This window comes from Corapipo altera, unplaced genomic scaffold, assembly GCF_003945725.1.
Source record: "Corapipo altera isolate COAL_440 unplaced genomic scaffold, ASM394572v1 49, whole genome shotgun sequence".
NCBI classification, from domain to species: domain Eukaryota; kingdom Metazoa; phylum Chordata; class Aves; order Passeriformes; family Pipridae; genus Corapipo; species Corapipo altera.
The window spans coordinates 14,113,464-14,136,215 of NW_020884879.1; the positions used below are offsets into that span (position 1 = coordinate 14,113,464).

Genomic DNA, 22,752 nt, shown 5'->3' on the forward strand with positions numbered 1-22,752 from the left:
TTCCTTCCAAAATGCTCTGCCATCAGTCTTACTGACAGGCCATTCAATCCTTGAGTTCTTTTAAATGACTTAAAACCAAAATTAACTTTCAAAAAGGTGTTTTAAACTTTTGTATTTTATGCTCTTATTGCCACTATATAAAATTAAAAGCAGTTAAAATAAACATGGCATATTTGATTTGTGGTACTCTACAAATGATAGCAGCCACAGTAAAGTATAGTTTACATTCTGTTACAGTGACTGTAAATCAATGTAGTGACAACCTACTTCCATCTCCTCCAGGACTGGTCTGCTTACCTTGCTGTGCACCAGGAGTGACAGAGTTAGTCTAGAAAAGCCCCACACTTAACTTAGTTACATTCAGATTAAATGACAAAAAAAAAAAAGGGTATGAGGAACCAGTGAGAAGTTTATGCCTCACCACAAACATAGCAGGAAGGTACTTGTGTACCATCCCCTGGTACACTGGGTTCCCCTGGCAGTCCAATTAACATGCAAAATTCAGGATATCACGTGACCTATTAAACTAGGCTAGAACATGAGAAAAGCCCATACCAGGCATTGCCTGTTTGAACTGAGGTATCCAGTGCCCAGAAATGGGGTGAGCCTTATCACTGATGTAAAATTACTGTAAAAGAAATGCCACCTGCACAAGAAAATAAAATCACAAAGCCGACATCAAATAACTTACTTTATACTGTACCCTCATTTGTATCTTTCTACTTGAAATCTTCTACATGCACAATGCCACTGCCCACAGTAAAAGTGCTCAAACTAAGGCCATCCACTCATGTTGGGCAGAGGCCGCAGACATAATCTGAAAGCTCTTTTTATCTGTCTGTGAACAGTGCTGGGAGTAGATCTGTGAATTAAGACAGTCTGTGGTGGGGACCTGGCCCACATCCCCTCGCACCTTTCTGGGCTTCGGTGGGCTGTGAGTGGCCATGGTGCCTTAGGGACCCTGCTCCTGACACACTCAGCTCTCACATGAAATGTTCAAGCTGCAGGAATGTTGAAGTTCAATACAGATTTGTAGAAAGCATTTCTAGACAAGTCAAAAAAAAAGGCTATTTTTTTTTTTTTTGCTTTTTTAATTCAATCTTATGTCAGAACCTTCCATGTACACTAAGAGGTGGGATTAGAACCAGTCTTTTTAAATCCAGTCTGGTAGGAAAAGACAGAGACCCCTTTCCAGGAAAGGTGGCTTAGAACAAAACTACTCATGTTTCACTCTAAGCACCTTGACAAACTGTACTGGTTCCTGTCACAGCAGAGGACAGCAAGATGGCACAATGTGAAAGAATCACAGGCTCTTTATAAACACTGTATGATAAATACTGTATGTTGAAATACTGCTATATACCTATTCGTAAATCCATTAAGCTTAATTTGCATTAGATATTAAAATGTGCTTATAAACAGCCTGCAGTGAGTACTAAAAATTAATGTGTACTAAAATTTAAAATGCAGTTGAGACTCTTTAAACCAAGTCACATGCATCACAGAAGACAACATCAGGTAATGATTTCAGTGGTCATTTTGAAAATAGCTGCAGTCTTGGCACATGTTTTTATTCAAAACAGTGCAAGAGGAATCAGTACTTTCCCACATTTAACCCTACAAACCTGCCCAGGCTGTAGGGAAGCTTAGCTGCAGCTTCTCTGTAGTAAGTTACTCACACGCAGTCGTTACCTCTGTGTTCTCACAGCTTCAAACACCACTGGAAAGTGTTGCCCTTTCAAAGACTATCTGTTAAAAAGTGCTTTCTGTTCCCTCAAGTTACAACCAAAGCTCATTGTCCCATCTGATCCTTCTCTGCTGGAGTCAGACAACAGCAAGAACTTGCACTGACAGCGAAGGAAGGAAGTTCACGCAGGTTCAACAGAATGGTTTCACTAGAAATTTATTTCTTTAAACATGGCCACTTTGAGATTAATGATACTACTTCAGGGAACATGAAAGAATAAACAATTTTAGAAGGGAAACAATCAGGTAAGTCAGGATTTGCTTTTCAAACAGTAAAAGGCCAAGCTTCAAGAGGCAATAAATTTTGGCATATGAGGACTAGTAATTTCAAATCCAAAAGTTGGCTTAGTTTTACAGTGGAAGCTGACTGCAACCTTAGGTACCTTTCCACAACGCTGGACTCAGTCGTAACTTAAATGTACAGGAGCATAATGTGAAAAGATTTTGTTTTATTAATTAAAAGTTAACAGCAACAGGCACGTATTAAAATGAATATGGCAAAGCCTTTACAAATGGCTTTACGCTGAAGCTCTCTCCCAAAAATGGCTGTTGCAACAAACTGTAAACAGAATTAATAAACAGTCTTTTACAATAATAACAGGGAAATACAAATGAACTAAAAGAAAGCACCAGTTTCTCAAACTAGATTACAGTTGTGCTTACTGTACTTAAAACAATGTAAAACAAATTACAAAAATGGAATGTTTTAAGTTTAAAATTAGTCCTTTAATTTTGTCCTAAAAAACATTTTCTCCTTTTCCCATCAAAAACCCATCAGTGGGTAATGTTTCAGTAGAGGGAGGAATACGTAAACAATGCACTTTTTTTATTATTTTTTTTTCAAATCAAAAACAAATTTGGTCACTTAGCTTTGTGCATAGTTTAAGGCATCTGTAGCAATTTGTTACAGTTTCCTCCCCAGTGTGGCTGTTCATGAAATTGTCACATTCTAAAAGAATAAATTAAAACAAAATAAAAGAAAACAATGTTGCCGTTCAAACCCTTCCCCGAGCCCTCCCGCCCTCCCCGCCCCAAACGTACTCACACACCCACACATACACACACGCTGCAGCGAAAGGGGCATTTGTACCCTTGTTCTGAAGGACACGCTTCCCATCCCACTTTATTTCAGATTGGCAAATACCCTGAGCTGATTATGGTGTTTAGACATTCCACCTTTTTCTTGCATGTGCAGTTCAAGTGTACAATAGTGAGAACAACATGCGATGTTCCCACTGCAGAATCGCAATGCAGTTCAGACGCTTCCCCCCACCCCCACCCCGCCCTTCCCAGATTCAGAAGTGTTTTGTTGCTGTTAAAAAATTGCATTCCCATATAGCACTGGAGTAAAGCTTGGCTGTGCTCTATGATGAATGCTCAGCTCCCAGTGCACAAACAAAATTATGGCAAATGGGAGGCTTTTCTGGCATCCAAAGAAAAGAGAGCTGCAGTCTCAGATTTGATCTTTTTCTTTTAAAAAAGCAAAAAACTGAAGTTAGTGGTTCCTTCACAGCCATGCGCAAAGGTTAAGTCTAGAACCGACAGTTTCAGAGTACATTTGTAAACATCAAGTCTTGCCAGAGGCAGCAGAGGATGGGCACTTCACATTTCCGTATTAAAACAGGGACTGAGTGGAAGGTATGCTTTGAACACATTTATGCAAGTCTTGCTAAATTCCAAGGGAGTGGAACAATCCATCTCAAGTTTTAGATTTGAAGACCGTATTCCAAATTTCACCAAAAAACCCAAGCCACGTGTGGCACAATGAAGCTTTCGTCCTGTTGCTCCAAGGCTCAGTCACTGCTGTGCTTTGCATATTCAAGGTTCCGAACGAAAACCAGCTGAGGTGGGTGCATATTGCTCTATGTTCAAATCTTGCGGCTTAAAAAAATTCTGGTTCAAATGGTCTGTGTCAAAGGAAAACTTGGAAATAAATAATGCTGGCATCATTTTACCCTTTTACCAAAACCTTGGGCTGGCACGTATCTCCTTTAATCCAACCGTGCAGATACCAATAGAAGAGGCAGTTTTGTCAGGAGGACTGAGGTCAGGACAATCGAGGTTCCTGAGGTAATATGTCTGAGTCCATTTCCTCAAAAGTAGGGTCAACATCGTCACCACTGCCAGACTGTTCCCTCTGCACTCCCTTCCAGCTTGCCTTGTTCAGTCCCAGGTGGCCAAGCATTGTCTGTGACAGCCTGGTGTTGGAAAACCGGGCCCATTCCCCAAACAGAGGTTCCACTAAGTAGGTCATAAAACCTTCAAAAACAAGCAAACAGAGACAAATGAAAACCAGAAAACGAACCCAGAGAAAAATTAAAATCCTCAACCTAAATATTTTAAATAGAATTTAATAGCAAAATGTAAATCTGTCAAACTACTGTTCTCCAATGTGCATTTAAAAATTCATGTCAATATTTAGGGCATCTTTACAAAATAATCTCTCAAAATATAAAAGATCTTATTAATCAGTCAGAATAGCAGCAATACACTGGGTTACAAATTAACCCTCTTTCTTTCACAGCAATGACCAAATAAAGGAAAATATTGAGGAACATGGGGGAATTTTATAATGAATTACCTCACAGACAGTCTGAACTATACTACACAGGGGGAAAAAAAGAATACATTACTTTCACAATATTAAGCCAGCTAAAAGTATTTTAAAATATAAATTCTAGAAATTTTTTAAACAAGGCCACAAAACATTAACACACATTTATATACTTGTTTGTGTGTTTATATACAACTTTGTGCATATGCACATGTTCTCTTATGTGCACTGTCTACTTCCATGAACCAAAAACTCAAGGGTAAGATGACCAAAATTGAATCTGTCAATTATGGAAATGTATGTTTTCCTAACATTCTAAATTAAACCAGTGCATCTTATTGAACACATCAGCTTTTGTGTCAATTTAAAGCATAATTAATACTGTGTTTGTGGTCAAATTTATTCTTTTCTTTACTGTGCTTTTAACTGAGTCCCTTTCAACCTACATAAGCAACTTTTATTAAAATAAGAGGACATTTTGCTATTTTAAATCCAATTGAATTTAGCAAAAACTATTAATATAATGGCTATTCACCATTCTCCATCAAATCTCTGTCCACCACCCTCCTTTTAAAGGCTGCATTTAAAGGAAATGCTGACATTCCAGAAAGCTAAACCCAGCGAGCTAGAGCCCTGTTGTGGCAATCTCGCTGCAAAAGGCACCCGAGACCACATGGCAAGGGGAAGGAACCCTCCTCTTCCCAAAATAGCCACTTCAGACCAGGAAAGTTCCGGGCAGCAGCAGTTCAGGGAGAAGTCAGACAGCTGCCTCCCATGCTGTACCTGTTCTGTAAGGAAACAGAGGGGCTCAGGTCTCCAGGACTGTCAGTGCAGTACCTCTTGTAAACAGTTCAAGCCAGAAGTGTTATACAGCAAATTGAAATAAAAAGTGCTCTTCGTTATGAAGTGCTGCCACACACACACAGAGCAGGTACAGCCTCTAGCAAATGTACCCAAAAGGTCCTTCTTTCAAATTACATCCTAAAGAAATCTACTGAAATAAACTGAGTTATAGTTACCAATCTGGATGTTGGCAATAGTTTCTGTCTGTCGGTCACAAAGTGGACTCACACCCAAGTGATATTTTTTTTCAATATCACCTAAAGAAAAAAAAGTACAATACAACTGTTAAGTCATAAGGTCCAGACTCAAATCAAACACCAAAAGAGGTGAGCTGTGCCAGGATGGTGTCTTGCAGATGGTAGAATGCATTTACTTCTCTCCCCATCTCCAGAAAAATCCAAGTAGATCTGTCAGTGAGACTAACAGTATTTATAAATACTGTATTTAAATACTATTATTCATCAAACACTAATTAAACAAAAAACATAGAACCACTAGTTTACTGAAGGATTAACATCCTCTTCCTCACAAAGCTTCCTAGACTGTCATAGAAATGACAAATTAAAATCCCCCCTTAGTAATATAGAAGAGAATAGCTCAGCGTTCAGAAATTTCTGGCTAAAGACAATCTGTGGTTCTGCCTCCCCATCACCTTTACCAAAGATTAAGCCTCATGTGGATAACAGCAAATAAAGCAGTCTGTTCCCCATTTATCATATCCATGTGCACATTAGCAGGTCTCAAGTCAGCTAAACTAGCCTTAGTTTTATTATTAAAATTTAATAATAATGGAGGAAATTCACTCCATTACATTAAGTTAATTACAAGCTTTATTAACTGCTTATATAAGTAGTCACAACTGCACGGTAACTAAAAATCTCCCTGGCTCTCACCTGCTTACCAACAGGCCTCACAGCTCAAGTTTAAATACTGAAGACACATGATGAACATATTTCATAATTTACTGAAGCCACTAGGTAAATTTAAAGCAGTCATAATTGCTCATCTGAAGCACCTTTCAGGTTGCACCAGCCATTCTAGGTTCAGATTCTAAGCAGATTCTTCAATGAGTTTTAGTAATTCCGACCTTTTGCAAGAAGCACAACCCATGAAAGGAAAAAAATCCCATACTGCACTGTACATCTCTGTTAGTCCTAAATATAAATGGACTAGGACTCATGATGCTCTTTCCATGCTATATATATATATGGTATACTAACAGATAATTCTACTCTTACCTTGATGGAAGAACTCCTCTGTTACTTTTTCACTCCACTGCTTGCTCAGCTCCCACGTCCGACAGGGGTTACAAATATCTGCACACTTCAAAGCCATCTAACAAGTTAACACACAGTGTTAGACCATCTTTCCCTTCAACAGAAGCACCTGCAATTATTTATTTCCTTACAGCAGATTATTTTAACTTTTCTGAATAACAAACCTACCTAACATCTGCGCTCCAAACTTATCTTCTGCAATATTTAAAAAACATTCAGGGAACTATCAGATCTCATGATCATCCCTGAGTAATATGGAAATTCAGGCAAGTCAAAGTATTTCAGGGGCACTATATTTAGTATATTCACTGGTACAGGAGCCAAAAAAAAAATCAGAAAAAAGAAACATCAAAGTAAGCAAACAGTATTTTCCATTTCTGGCTCTGAAGCTCATATTTTTAGCAATGGTTTGCACAAGACAGAACTTCTCATTTGTTTGTTTAAGTTTTTTTATAATTCACAATATGAACCTAATAAGAAAATGTCTACAAATCTAAAAATAATTTCAAGGTTTTTGGTTTTAAAGTTTTTTAAAGCTCACTAGCACAGCTGCAAACTGATTCACAACAGTAGTGCTTTCCTTTCCCAAAAAATGTTCTGACAAAGCATTTCACAATTCTGAGGCTGCAATGGAGTTGTTAGAAAAGCTCAAACCTCTCTTGGAAAAACACCTCTCCTTGCTTTAGTAGCTTTAAGTTATGAGACTTAGCAACACTCACCATCACTCGGGAGAAGTGCTGGGGAAGGGAACTGAATGACTAGAAGATAGTTCTGCTTTTGAAAGGAGGAGAAAGCCTGGCAGAAGTAGTATTTAGCATTTTTAAGTAAATTATTTTTACGCTAAAATGATGTTTTCAAAAATATTCCCAAGAAGATCACCTGTAAAATGAAGTGCCGATGGTTTGCATTCTCTAAACATAGGTCTCCTCTATCCAAATGGGATCGAAACATGGACAGATACTCGTTTTGCTGACTGATGTCTGTGGCAAGAATGAGATCGCCTATCTGGCTTTCCATCAGCTGCCTGAAATTAGTGACACCAAACATTCACAGCATAACAATTAAGAACAACAGTCATCACAAGACTGAGATGTCTTTTTATCATATTTATTATTATACAAATACAAGCTTTATAATCAGCATTTTCACTGAACTATTTTGTTTGTTTGTTTGTTTTCTTTTGCTGAAAAAGTCTTACAACATCCACAGAAACACCAGGACATTTCACTGGAGGCTTTCAAGAAGATTTCAAAACAGCTTTTACCTTCTTTTCTCCCCACCCCTCCCATTTTTTTGTTCTTAAAAATGCACAAACTAATTGTCTCAGGATTATTTCTTGTTGGAGTAGGTGAAGAGGGTCTATTTTAAACTACAGTTGTGGTGGCAGAACAAGAAAAGGCTGCCAAGTTTAATCTGAACAGGTGCTTGTCTACATGAATACACTTCTTCAATGTGCTCACAGTAAATGTTATTTTCCGGATATCACGTTGCACCACGAACTGCTCTACTCCACCAGCACAGTATCCAGGAATTCTTAAAATAGATCATCATCTACATTTTGTATTCAAAACTGCCATGCAATAATTCATCTTGTTTTGCAAGGCTGTCTTACTTAAGTGACAGCTTGCTTGCATCTTAAACTAATCTATACTCTTCGGTATAAACATACCTGTTTTCTAATGACATATGTGCAAATAAACCAGACTCTCTCAGCAACCCCACTGCCGACCTCCAGTGATGGTTCTCTAATACTGAGGTATTCTGCGAATGAAAAGGGAATAACACCTATCAGTCAATGCCTTTTTCTTAAACTGCAGAGCTGTATACCAAGAGCAGACCAGAAAGTTTTGCTGTGTTTTGGAGTCGGTGTTTTTATTTCTTCCTTCTTTTTTTTTTTTTTCCCAAAGAGGTTAAAACTCACAAACCCCAAATATGCTGTTAATTTGCACATTTTTTTATCACAGTGGCATGGAAACAATGTCTGGATTCAAACCCACCACTAGCTAAACACATCACAATTTATACTCTTTTTCTGTACTACTCAAGCATTCTCCAAACCAGGCTTTAACAAAACAACTGATTCTGTTCTTACCTTATATAAAGTCGCTAAATAATGGTTTGTTTTAATTAGGAAAGGTTGGTTAACGCCTGGGTGATCCAAGTCATGTGTGGCAGCTGCTATTAAACTGAGCAGAACATCCCACGGAGTTAAAGATTTGGAAAGCTGCAAGGCAAAACCAATAAATGTTAGTAATGCAAGTATGCCCTTAGAGAAAGTGCATGAGTGTAGCATTTTTGGTTTTTAGTAGTTAACAGCTAACAGAAATTTAGAGAAAATTTTGAAGATGTACAACTAATATTCCACTGACTTTGCACAGTATTGCCCCACTCAAAGCTACAAAATTTCAACAATGGTTTAAGCATTATTCTCTCTGAATAAGAAGGTTCAGTCTTGAAATCAACACCGTAACACAAAATCCTACTTTCTGTCTGGTAATGAAGTACTATTCCTAAGCAGATCCCATAAAAGCAGCAAATTCTTAAAATTAGCTCTCCTTGTCATTTACCGAGTCCATCTGTATGTGTCAATTCTGCTTTAAATATATACTATATTTTAGAAAGCATAAAAACCCCTTCCTCTTAAAGGGAAGAAATTAATACTCTGGAAGACTTTAGAACTGTTCAGAATGGATTTCTACTCTTATGTGAAATTACACTTAAAAGTCTAGCAGGGCCAGAAACAAAGGAGGAAACTGTGTCACAAATAAATACTTTCAAGTATGTGTATGTCAATGAACTCAGCATTCACCTGCACAGGCTTACTTTCACTGCTCACAGCTGTTACTACTTACGATTGGGAGGTTTGTGAGTTAGACTTAGTCAGAAAGTCTAGCTTGCACTAAAACAGAGAGGATAATTCTGCCCATACAAAGGTGAAATGCAGTAAACACCCCGCGTGGACAGAAGTTTATACTCCCTGTTGCATTTGCCATCCATCATGCCTCACATGTTTATAAAGCACTCTGGTGCAACAGAATCTGTAGCTGTATATGTTACTAAAAATACTAAGTCTATACTTGTATCTAAAGCATCACAAAACTTCCATCATGAGTATTAAATAAAAAATGCTCAGAGCTTCCAAACTGCATGCCATAAAAAAGCTCATCATGTATCAGCTCTGATTTGGCTCACTGCACCAAACTGATCTGAGAGCAGCACTGAGAAACTGAGTGGGAGGAGTGGGCAAAGAGCCTCTGAAAAACATCGAGGGAGCCAGAACTTACTTGGTTTTACTTCAGAAGCAGAATAAGGAGCTATACTATTCAAGGGATTACCAGACTGGTGATAATCTGCATCGAGGTAGATAATGTGTCTCACCTGGCTATAAAGCACTGCAGTTTTCAATTTAATACAGAAGAATAGGATTTAGTCCTAAAATTGTCCAATCACTCAGAGCAGCCTGACAGCAGTCCAAGTAGGGAGGAACAAACACTCAACCAGCTCAGTTCCTTAATGTCTGTAACTCTGCCGTTTCTTAAAAAGAAGTCCAAATGTAATGCCAAAGAGAAGTCCTAATGTAATGCTACCAACTGCCTCTAGCAGAGGCATCCTATTCAGTGACATCAAAGATGAGCAAAGCAAGGGCAACAGTAGTTTCTGGGGGAAAAAATCCCACCCCAAATGATAAATACACAAGTTTATTATTGCCAGCTCTGACTCAGGCTACAATTCTATGCAAATGTCTTGGGGCACAGCACTATGTTCAACAGCTGCAACCTTAATTCCCTACTCTGGTCCAATGTGAAATCACACAAAAAACAGTGTCAGCTCAGAAGAGGGGAAAAAAGAAAAGCACATTGCTAAGTGTGAACCCACAACCTCAGCAACAGAGAGAGTAATAGAGAGTTGAAAACTGTGTCTTGTTGGGTTCTTAGGTTTCTTTACTTTTAACAGAAAGTATATATACATATACATATACGTATGCATGTATGTATTCGTATATATAGATACATGAGTTTATCACTCTCTACAGCTACCTGTAAGGATGTTGTAGCCAAGTGAGGGTCAGCCTCTTCTGCCAGGCAACTAGTGATAGGATGAGAGGACACAGCTTCAAGCTGCATCAGAGGAGGTTCAGGTTGGACGTTAGGACACTGGACAATTTCATCACAGAAAGGGTTGTTAAGTATTGGAATGGGCTGCCCAGGGAGGTGGTGGAGAAGACTGGATGTGGCACTTTGTGCCATGGCCTAGTTGACATGGTGCTGTTGGGTCATAGGTTGGACTCAATCTCAGAGGCCTTTTCTGTGATATGCACACACAATACATTCATATGCACACACACAAATGCACATATTTCTGTACATACACATGATATGAAAGTGAGAACACTCCCTTACCTTGGGCTCTTTTAAGTAACAGTGCATGGCCTGAGTCACATCAGCAGCATGAACTGCATTATGATAAGGGTTTTGACTGTGATAATCTTCTTGAACCATAACTGCAGGAAAATAACATATATCCAAATTTAAATAAAATAACAGGTTTTTTAAGCAATATTTTATATTCCGTTACTTGGCACAGAAATAAGCAATATCCCAAATCACATACACATGAAAACATCACAGTCAGTAAATCATCAGCTGAACCCAAACACAGGTATACCATTTCTATGTTAAGAAATAGTATTTTCTAAAGGAAATCAACCACATGTGAAAGTCATCTCAGAGCAAAATTAAACAACTTTAAATCAGTATATAATCTGAGAGACTCTGAGACCTTCCCAGAGAAGACTCCCTTTGATAATCTAGACTGTCCAAACCATGAGGCAATCCTGAATACAAAATGATGATGCTGTTTACCGAAGCATCAGGAGGATCCCATATCAGGCTTTGAAAACAGACAGAATCAGAGGAATTAGGCACTGCATTTCTGTCATATGAAGTGCTTTTCTTTCCCATTCAGGAAAGTGGTCATGGAAAGCCACCTCTATGCTTTTTTAGGCATCTTATACCTCACTCAGGACAATTTAAGCCTACATGCAATTTAGAAAAGAATCTTGTTTAGATGATGGTCTGACTAACTACTCCTAGATTCAATATTCCCTATTTAACTTCTTCCTTGGTTTCTCCTCTTTCATTCATCTTCCTGGATGTCTTTGAACAGTATAGGTAGAATTCTTTAAAGGGCATCAACATTAGGTCAAGTACATGGAATGAAAGAACTATAATGTTAAAAAGGATGGAGGAGAAAAAGACCTGAATACAACAATCAAACTGCATTCTAAGGTTTGGCCTGATACAACACATTAGTTCTTTCAAGCAAACCTAAAAGAATATTTTCCTGGCTGACTACAATCAGTCAGTCCCATCAAACAAACATGCCTACAACCTCTTTTTCTACTCAGCTGACAAGGCAAAATGGTCCATGTAATTGCGATTGCAATGTTACAGCGTTATTGACGTGGTATTTGTGAAGAGCTGTGGTTCATGAAAAGTCAAAATACTGTAACCATCACATAACCTCTAAACTACTCAATGCATAGATGACAGCTCATACAAAAAATGATGAAAATAAATGTCTTTGAGCTCTATCAACCTGCAGTAGAACTCTCTCCTGCCTGTTCCTCACATCAAGTGCACGAATGCAGATGTCCTTCATTTTTTTGTGGCTTCACAGGCTGGTCAAGCTACCTGAAGTTTACAATTTTTCTAACTTATTTAATAAAGCTGACCTAGGTCAAAATTTTGATCATGGTTTGTCTGAACTAGAATACCACAATCACCCTATGTTTTCAGGAATAGAGTACGTTGTATTTTCTCTCCCCCTGTTCAGGTTTGGAATAAGAACTTGAAAACACACAGTAGGAGGATGCAGATCTCCAAGTAACCTTTGGTAATCACTGAAAGACTATGTATGTGTATAAACATATATATATATGTATTTATATACAAAAATAAAATGTTGAGATCTTACTGAGAACTAAAACCAGATTTTTCTACTTAAAAAGATTCCAGTAAATTCCCAAATAAAATGAATTTTACATGGTACTATGGACCACTTGTTCTGTCCTAGTCTTCCAGAATCTGATCTTCAGATTATTGTGGACTGGAGTACAAGAGGTAGCAAAAGAAAAGAATGAACTGCATTCATGATGAAAGGTTCCCTGATTTGACAGATGTACTAGGACAGACATAAGAAATGTTCTTCTCAGTGACATTAAGTAGAAGTCATTAACAAAAGGGAAAGGTGGTGACTTTCAAAATTAGAATAAAATTTTGCCTTCTTCCAAGTCTAATCTCATTTTAGTGACTTATGACTTTGAGTAATCATATGTAGTTAAAACTATTAGTTATCTTTTGATAACCAGCTAACTAATTCCTAACTAGTCTTTCATTTCAAGTATTACGGTTTGCTAAATCTCAACTAACCGGAAGATAAGCAAGATGAGAAAGACAAACCACACTCAGTTACAACTCAAGCAGTCTAAGACTGGATTTCTATAATAATTTTCTTCCTATTTCAATATATCAGTCATTAAGGTTAGCCAATTTACACTTCTGAAACTGGAAGGAATTGAGTCCACTTTGAAGCAACGTGAAATGCAAGACAGAACTAATCTTTTTTTTTTTAAGCTGAAAGAGAACAAAAACATCCCCTTATTTGAAAGGGGAGAAAAACCTTCCAAATGAGAGTTCTCCTCTGTTAAATGACAAACTTTGTAACCACAGAATTGTTTTCTCTGGAACTGTGAAAGCCTGCTAAAACAGACCAGAAACTTGTTTCTCCTGCTCAGTTAAAAAAATCATTCCCACTTCACAAAATTAAAGGTACTATCACAGAAAAAACAACGGAAAGACGCTGCACACCAGTGCCTGTCTATGGCATTGGGATGCAGAAAGACAGCCCATTCAGCTGTTGAGTGAAGGTACTTCTTGGTTTGAATATTCCACGTTGTATTTACAGTTCTTTCCATCAAAGTATTTCAGTGCTGCAGGCCCAAATGTTCAAGTAAAATTGTCCTGCACTCTGCTTAGGGAGAAACTATGCCCACAGTACAGTGCTTACTTGTATAAGAGTTTGAGCAAGCCAGAGACAGCATCAAACTGGCACCAGTAAATCCAGCCAAGCTTACATATTCCATACAGTTAGGAAACTATATCACTGGGAAGCAAAGATCAATGCAGAACTGATTATAAAGGAGCTGTCCAGCCTTTCTCAATACAAATGTCACACAATGTCACATATATTTCTGATTATTTAGATTTAATAAATGGAATACAACATCAGCTATGGAACTACTACACTTGTTAATACTTGTTTGGATTTAACACAGGAAGTTCTGTACTCATATAAACTTTGAGAGATTGTCTCAGTCAATATAATTTAAATCACTGCACGATCTGGACTGCATTAATACCCTTCAAACCTTACTGCTAAACTACAACCAGCACTTCAGTTAAGGTATAAAAAAGCAGCAATATTCATCATAATAAAAAGCTGTATTTACCCAAAAATCTACGAAGTTTCATCGTATCTAATTGGAAGTGTTCAATTAGTCCATGAAGATTAAACAGATGAAAGGTTAAGCTGACTAGACTGTTTCCTAAAAATAAGATGAAAATACTAATTCATTGGAAGCCATGAAATCAGTGACTCTTTCATAAGAAATGTATTATTTCAAACAAATTGGTCACAAAAATTATACAAGCAAATTTTTCTACACCAATTTATGATAAATCTTACTGCATGACAAGATTCCATTAGCTGTTTCTAGTAATAACCACGGGTTTTGATTAATGATAATAAATTCACCAACTCTCCACTGTCAACTGATAGGAGGAAAATGTTACTGAACACTAAGAAAATCAACAGGTTTCAACATGCAAACCCATTACAATGACATTCAACTTTGTAAGTAACTTTATGCAACATATCACAGACAGCTGAAAGCCAAAGACAAAAATGATCAGGCAAAGAGAAAAGTCAACACTGTTGATTAGCTCACATTGTAAATATGCTCTCATTTTTGTCATGTATTTTGCTGAACTTCTCCTTATTTTACCCACAACTCTACGAAAAAGTTTCTGCAGGAAACACATACTATTACACACTTACAATATCCTTCACCTACTCATAGCTATATTACAATCGTTTGCAATGGTAAAATAGGTAAAACTGCAAGAGACAGAGAATAGCCCAAAATGTTTATTTGAAATAGCTTGCCCATTATTTGCTCTGCAAACAATGTCATGGCTGACAATCTTCATTTAGCATTAAAGAACCTAGTATAGACAGAAATTGAGGTACAAAAGGACAAAACTTTCTGCTAAACCTTGCTTATTACTGGGCTTAATGTATTCTCATGTGCATGCCATTTCCTCACAATGAATTATGCAATTCTTGGAACATCTACAGGGTAATTTGTTTCTTAGAGGTTCACCCAGGGCAGCTCATCCAGTAGAGTTTTATAGACAGCATTCTGCCCTTAAAAACTTTCAAGAACAAGGCTGCCTGATCAAAATGTCCTCCTATAAATACTTAATTAGGATGCAAAACTTTAAACACTCTAATTGCAATTCTGCTACCTACTCCATATGATGTAAGACCTGCAAGAGCTGCCCTTCATTCTCTTCCCACACTGTCACAAATGTCGCTGTGACGCTGGACTTGCTTATCTCCTCCTTCCATTTTATTCAAAATCCAGCTTCCATCACTGTGATTATGATATAAATATTCACCCTACCCACTGCAGCAGCCCTCCCTCCTCCTTTTCAGCACTTTTACACATCTCTTTTCTGTGTGTCCATAAATTAAACAATACTTTGGTGTTTTTTTAACCAAATACTTCTGTAGCTCCTACTGCTACTTGTAATGGGCCGCACAAAACTAACCACGATGTTCTCTTCCTTTTTCTATTTTGTGCAAGCTGTGCATACAGCAGCTTCTCTCTCAACTCCTAATTCTCCAGGTATTCTATTACATTTCCTAATTATAATGCATTCACACCAACGTGCCTTCTTATTGCACTATAAAGCAATAGAACTATCAAACTTTAAATTTATCAGAAAAATACTTGTTCAATATAAATGACCTTTTGGACACGAGCATATAAATTACCAGCAAACCTATAATTGAAAAAAAAAGTCTAAGACAGTAAAATGATTTGTTAATTTATATCAAATTACTACTACAAATTACTGAAAGAGAACAGAAAGTACAAAGTACATGAAGGGGCTCTTCTACAAATCAGTGATTATTATCAGCACTGACAGCATCATTATTTTAATGGAGTGACCAGGCAAACTAGGACTTAGATTAAACACTATTAAACCAAAAAGTACTACCTGATGAAATTTGTGCTTTTTAGTGAATCATATACTGCAATACAAGTGCCACAGTTAAGTTATGCTAGGAGATAAAACACAAATGAAATAGCCAAAGTAAACTCACCATTTGTCAGTCTATCAAACAGAAAAATATCAAAATTCCAATTTCCAACCTTCTCCAGCATACACTGAAAAAAAACACAAAAGCTGTCATCTTTTAATCAGCGTATGTCTATCTTCCTGTAACCTGGAAGAGTATTTAAGATTTAAGAGACAGATCAAGTCTTAGGATTTCTACATACAAAAAAAAAATTGTAGTAAAAGAATAATTAAATTTGCCTGATAACTGAAAAACTTTAAAATACATCTTACAAATTAAAAAACTGAAAAAACCCGAGAAGTGCCTTGACAGAACTGGTTGGAGATTTTCCTTTCATCCTTTATTCAATTTCTCAAAAGAAGTAAGACACAATTTAAAAGAATTAGGTTAAAACCAGAAATAATATGACAGAAAGACACTGTATTCAGACTTCAGTTTTTCAATGAACTAGAAAATAAATCTGTGGTCTTTGACCTCATTTTCTGTCTTTCCCCTGCTTATAGAAGAGAAATAGTATCTAGATGATTTACTAGATATATGAGCCATTTGCATTTGACCCATTATATGAGCCATAATGCATTTTAAACTCTTTACAGACCTAGCTTTTGACTTTCCACCTCACTGAACTAGCATGTCTTCTCAGCAGCTTCACATGAACTGTCCTTCCAGCAAAAGGGATCAGCAAGAACACCAAACATCACACGAGGCCTCACCAGAGTTCAGTAATCCCGATCTCTGCCTCCCCTACCTGTATGAGAAATGCCTGTCCAGCATATTTTACAACAGACTCCTGCCTTCTCCTATTCTCATTAGATTGGTAGAGCTGTTTTATAATCCAATTATGCAAAAAGCATTTTAGCTTTTCTCTATCAGCCATTAAAACCCTGCTACCTGAGAAAACAAGAGCATTAACAAGTTCTCTTTACTATTAAATTACATGCACATTTTTAAGATCCATCCTCCAGGTTATCAGATTTTTTTTCTACACCACAGCCTGGTCATGTTCAGGATATGTCCATTGTGTAAGTATACTCCTTTTTTGTGTCAATATGACAAATAAAAAAGCATTAAATGCAGTGACACACAGCCTTTGGGATCTTGAATAATCGGAATCATCTTTGCCTGTTCAGTCTCCTTCAGCACTATCCATCCTTTGTCCCCAACACGCTACTCTTTTATCCAGGTTGCTGCTCTCTTAACACTACCTCTCTTCCCAGTACCTGTTTTCCCCATACATAGCTATCACAGTTTTCTTTTCTAGAAGAACTGCCTACCAAAGAAAAAGTCCGTTTGGCATAAACATGTCCCGAGAAAACAGTTTACTGCATTTTACTGAGTTTGCAGTAGTAGGTGGTCACTCTCTTTCAGATGTTCTTTAGTCATGTTAGACTAAAAATGAAAGGAAATAGTTGTCCAAATTGCTCCACTACATTTCTTATATACAGATACATTTTCCTTTCTTCATTTTTTTAGAGTGCACCCTTCATTCACCAGTTACTAGGAAAAAAAAAAGAAAGAAAGAAAAACACTAGCCACAAAAATCATCCCAGTACACTAGAAGGCATTAAAGGAGTTTGTTGCAATCTATTAAGATATATCTATATTAACACAAAAAAATACATACACATACATATACAAAAAACATGCTTAAAACTCATATTTGGTTGTACTTTCAACATGTGATATAGTTATATATACAAGCAAGCATTTTAAAAAACATACTTAAAAAAATAAAGATCAAGCAACCAACCTTTGCTTGTCCATTATAATCATCATCTAAAATGTTTGAAGAATTTGGAACAGTGATACCACGGAAAAAACGGGAAGATCTCAGGTATCGCTGGAAACTAAGCAACCTTCTCACATTTCTCGCAGACACAGAGACTTCGATTTCAGAATTTGCTACAAAAAACAAGAAAATAAACACTCTCGCTAAAAAACCTTTATCAAAAAGATGAGCGTTCAGGGAAGTCTGGTATAAAGCCAATGCTTTTTTTTGGTATCAAACGTTTCAGCCACAAATACAGATATTTTTATTAATAATAAATACAGAGCCAGGGTTTAGAAAAAAGTGTTCCGTGTAAGCATCCTGTGAAGAAAAGCAAATATTTAAATCACAGCTGCAACATATCTTTTTAAGGAACTCCGTTATTGAAAGGACAGAAATATTATGGAAATTGTCTACAAACACATAGTTACTGCAAACAAATTATTTTTTTGAAAACTGTTCTCGTGTATCCGTTTCTCTAACAAATCACATAAAATATGTACACCAGCAAGAGAATATCAGAAACTGCATGTTGATACAGGAGATACAAATAGGCTTTGAGTATATACGAGTAACTTCTACACAGATTTTAAAGCTCAGAAAATCTCTTAGCTCTACACTACTGGCAAAATTTTAAACACATTCAAGTACTTTTGGTGCTTTTGCAGATAGTTACGTCCTTCTGGCAAACAAGTACCACATTTATTTTCACAGCCTATAAAAATCCCTTTCCCGGTACAGTGAAAACACAACAGAAAATTATTTTAACCTGTTTTCAAATATTAATCCAAATATTTTGCTTTATACTTACTAGGTTAACTGTTTATTCAAATGACTGACGCTAGCTTAGGTCCAATTCCACTTGATATAGTTGAAGTGTTTGAGAAACCTGAAGATCAAACTATGCATAGCTACAATTTCTTTGTAACAAGTCAGATACTCTGATTTTGAAATACTGAAGGCCAAAATTGGCCTTTACTTTCTTTTCAGCAGCACCCTAATGGTAGTTTTCTATAATCAATAGTCAATAATCTTGATATTCACTTATTCTGCCTGAAATGACTTATGCTAAAAAAAAAAAAAAAAAAAAAAAGGTATTAAGGAAGTCAATGCAAACAGGCTCTTCTCCAAAAATGCAGATCCTCAAAACCAACATGAGCTCAACCCTATAATACAGATCTCTTCTTCTTCCAAGAATAAGGCAATTAGAAGTTGGTGAAGTAAGGAGTGACAATTTTTGTTCTTAAAAGTCAGTCTAAAATGCTGTACAGGGGAAGTTGTAGTCTTATTGACAACTTCAATAAAAAGCCACAGCAATTTCTAGTGAAAGCAGCTTAATCCTATGTAAAATAAATCTTATCCATTTAAATTCTTCTCCCTGCAGAAGTTCCAACTTACTTTCTGTTCTATGTTAGCTCATTAATATACCAATTTCCAAACCACAGTAATAAAGCACCTCTAAACAGAACTGACAGTGTGATAAACACACAGTATCTAATCAAACGCAGCAGTGTTCCACACGAACAGTCTGTGCTAACAGAGATTAAACTGAGAAAATTGGAATATTCTTTCAGACATGCCTGAAACACTTTATCAAGACACTGAAATTCAGGGCCTAACTCAGACAACTTCACGTGAAATATCCTTCTTCAGGTTATCATACTCAAGGACAAGGGCACTTCCTCTGAAGACACTGATACCTATATATATGTATATACATGTATATACATATATATATGTACTACATATGATAAAGGTAGCTTATAAAGCAACGTTCACATGAACAGCAGGTAAATAAATAGACTCTGTCAGGCTGCATTACTCTACCAATATTTCTAAGCACATTTGTTAACATGAGGTTACAATCTGAGCCTTGCCAGGCTGCAGAACAGAGAATCAGGGAGCAATACATCTGCTGCTATTAAAGGGGCATAGTTCTTCCCCCTCAACCTTGATCCAATCCCTTAAAATCCAAATTTGAAAACAGAAGCTGATAGGTTGAAAAATAAAACAATATAAAACTGTTGTAACTTGGGTCATAAAATGATCTAAAATATCCACAAAGTCACATACAAAAGTCAGGAACTTGATTAAATGTCAAAAAACCAAAATATTTAAAGTAGAAGAAATAGTGCAAATACTTTTCTTGATCTCAAGTACTCTTCCACAGATCTAGAGTTAACAAAAACCTATTCTTGTTGTCATACTACAAACTAAGTTTCACTGTCACAGATGCCACATGTTAATCTTTGACAGAACAGTATGATGTAGGTAATACAAGTAAAACAGCAGCTCCTGGCAGCAAAGAACAAAATAGAGCACAGAAATGCAATAATCTGGCAGTAAAGACATTCCACTTGTATTTGTAAGCCATTGTGGGGGGTTACACATGGTCTTGCTTCAGTATTTTTTCTGATGATGATGTGGGTACAGAGGCAAATGAATTGCTTGGTTTTCTGTGAAGCTTCATTATTCTGTAAACTATTATTACTCTTTACTTCACAATATGCTATTGAGACATTTAGCATGTTTAAACTCTCTAAATTATCACCTATTTGTATAGCTCATAAACTACTTTTACACATTAATCCTACTTTTTCTACCCCTTGTTAAGAAAAAGGAAGAAAAAAAAGAGCACTGCTTCAGCTGATGCAATTCAAACAAACAGCAAAGCCTACATCATTCCAGCTTTCCCAGTAGCAATGCTGCTTATTACAAAACTTCTGGGGTTCATCTGGTCAAACTGCTCTTCTCAAGCAGGGTCACTCAGACCACATTGTCCAGGACAGTGTCCCAGAAGCTTTTGAGTATCTCCCAGGATGGAGACTCCACAGTCTCCTTGGGCAACCTGTGCCAGCACTTGGTACCCCTCACAGTGGAAAAGTGTTTCCTGATGTTCAGAGGGAACCTCCTGCGTTTCAGTTTGTGCCATTGCCTCTGGTCCTGGCACTGGGCAACACTGAAAAGAGCCTGGTTCCATCATTTTTGCACCCTCCCTTCAGATATTCGTATACACGGGTGAGTTCCCCCACTGAGCCTTCTCAAGCCTGAACAGTCCAAGCACAGCCTTTTCTCATCAGCCCCTTAATCTTCCTGACCCTTTGTGGGACTCTCTCTGGTATGTCCATGTCTTTCTTTTACGGGGGAGACCAGACCTGGACACAGGACTCCAGGTGAGGCCTCGCCAGTGCTGAATAAAGGAGCAGGATCACTTCCCTCTATCTGCTGGCACCATTCCTCTTAATGTAGCCCAGGATACCATTTGTTTTCTTTCCAACAAGGCCACATGGCTGGTTCATGTTCAATTTGGTGCCCACCAGAAGCCTCAGGTGCTTTTCAGCCAAGCTGCTTTCCAGCTGGGGCTGTTTCTTCCCAGAGGTCGGGCTTTGCACTTCCCTTTGAACTACTAGTTATTGTACACGATTAGCCCAAGCTAAACAAACCTTGACTAAAAGTCTTTATGATTTAGATCTGCAATGATTAGAATAACTTCCAGTTGAGAAAAGAGATCTTGAGCCTTGCCATCCCCCTGCAGTTCCAGAACACCTCATGCGGGGGGACAACACCAACCCCAAAAGTAAATTTCTCTCCCTTTAACAGCTAAACATTTTCCACAAGACAATTCAGAACAGGCGACTCAGTTGCGGAGGTTTGACAGGTTATTAATTTAAAAGGGAGGCTGAAACAGAAAATAGCTGACTTTCAAGGAATGGGGTGGGAGGAAGACAGGTTCTTCAGCTGCAGGAACACTGATAGCAACCGTGCCTGCTGTTTCCTTTTCTTCACAGATAAATTATTATTAAGGATACACAAACCAACTGCTTTGTGGTTCCAGCAGACCAGCTAAGACCAGTTCATAGGAAGGACTGGTAAAATACAGTTGTGCAATGGAAACTTGGTATTTCCCTCCTGGCACATTAGTTCTCTTTATATGCATGATTAATATGAGAATGTCAGCCTACCTTCTTCTGTCATGAGTCATGAAATGAGATGCTAATTTCGAAGACCCGACCAAATCAAGGTTCAATAATGTATTTATTATGGAAAGAAGGTGGTGAAGAAAGAAGAGTGCTCATGAATAAGCATGGTGCAAAGACGTCCCTCCTCCCAGCCTAAACATCTTTCATTTGGAGCCTTCAGTGTGCTAAATGTCTTTCTAATATCCAATACTGACCATTTGCTCTTAAGGACAGTTTAGAGACAAATTAGAATAAAAAAATAAGTATGCCATTTACTGCCCTGAGAACTGAAGAGAATGAAAGCAAAGTTGGGATGGCAGGCATGTTAAGAAGGATCTGCAGCATTTGGAAGTGCTTTTGATGCAAGGAATCAGAACACAACCTGTAAGGTCTTTGTGCCTAGTCGACAGCAGCCATCCTATGTTCTTCTTCTCATTCCTTTCTAAGTTAGAGATATCATCCAAAATATTTTCCAATTTTTGGGGGGTTTTCTTTTTGTTTGTTTGATCAAAATTATTATATTCTTGTTTCTAAGCACCTTAAGTGAGATGCTGGTAATATAAAATATTCCTTTCTCTAAAAAAAAAAAAAGTAATTCTGTTTACTAATATCAATTATTTTGCTAATGTTATGCATATACAGCAATAAAATAGTGCATATTGCCTTCATGTAACAGATTTCATCTGTATTTCAAGACACTAATTTTAATCTCTCTTCCCACTCCCAATCTCTCAAGCATGTCACTCTTCACGAAAATCTAAAAAAAAGTTTTATCACATTTCACAGGGATATTAAATATTTATTTTTCTCATGCTGATATAAAAATACAAAGTGAAAACTAGTGATAATCACAGAATCATAATCATATCACTAAATCATATACTGATAGATTTGCTCTCTGAATTTTTGCATCTTGCATATAGTAAGGACAGTCAACAAAAGGCAGAATGATGGCTTAATTATGATTTGGTTTAATTTTTTATTAATGGAAAACCTAAATCCTAACAATATGCTTCAACTTTATTTTAATGCAAAGATAAAGACTCATACCCTCTGATGGGATCCTGGCTGAAACAAGGCTACCCAGTGTAAGAACTCTACCTCCATTTCTTCCCTGCTACAGCACAAAAGGCAAATAGGAAATTATCCACAATAAAAATCACTGGTTTTTGCTAT

The 22,752-nt window shown here is 37.2% G+C and overlaps 1 protein-coding gene across 5 annotated transcripts in view; it reads right to left on the minus strand.

The window, feature by feature from the left end:
• Positions 1-3,014: 3,014 nt before the first annotated feature.
• Positions 3,015-22,752, minus strand: part of PDE7A (phosphodiesterase 7A) — a 77,506-nt gene continuing 57,768 nt past the window's right edge. For 4 of the 5 annotated variants that reach the window (XM_027638461.1, XM_027638463.1, XM_027638465.1 and 1 more), the window contains 10 exons: positions 17,600-17,751; positions 15,874-15,937; positions 13,931-14,026; positions 10,821-10,921; positions 8,513-8,644; positions 8,090-8,181; positions 7,300-7,444; positions 6,382-6,478; positions 5,320-5,400; positions 3,015-4,005 (listed from right to left, as the gene is read on the minus strand). In XM_027638461.1, the coding sequence (XP_027494262.1) occupies positions 3,794-4,005; positions 5,320-5,400; positions 6,382-6,478; positions 7,300-7,444; positions 8,090-8,181; positions 8,513-8,644; positions 10,821-10,921; positions 13,931-14,026; positions 15,874-15,937; positions 17,600-17,751 (1,172 nt within the window). In that variant the 3' untranslated portion in view covers positions 3,015-3,793. The remainder of the gene's footprint in view (positions 4,006-5,319; positions 5,401-6,381; positions 6,479-7,299; positions 7,445-8,089; positions 8,182-8,512; positions 8,645-10,820; positions 10,922-13,930; positions 14,027-15,873; positions 15,938-17,599; positions 17,752-22,752) is intronic. The other variant, XM_027638464.1, reaches the window with a different exon arrangement.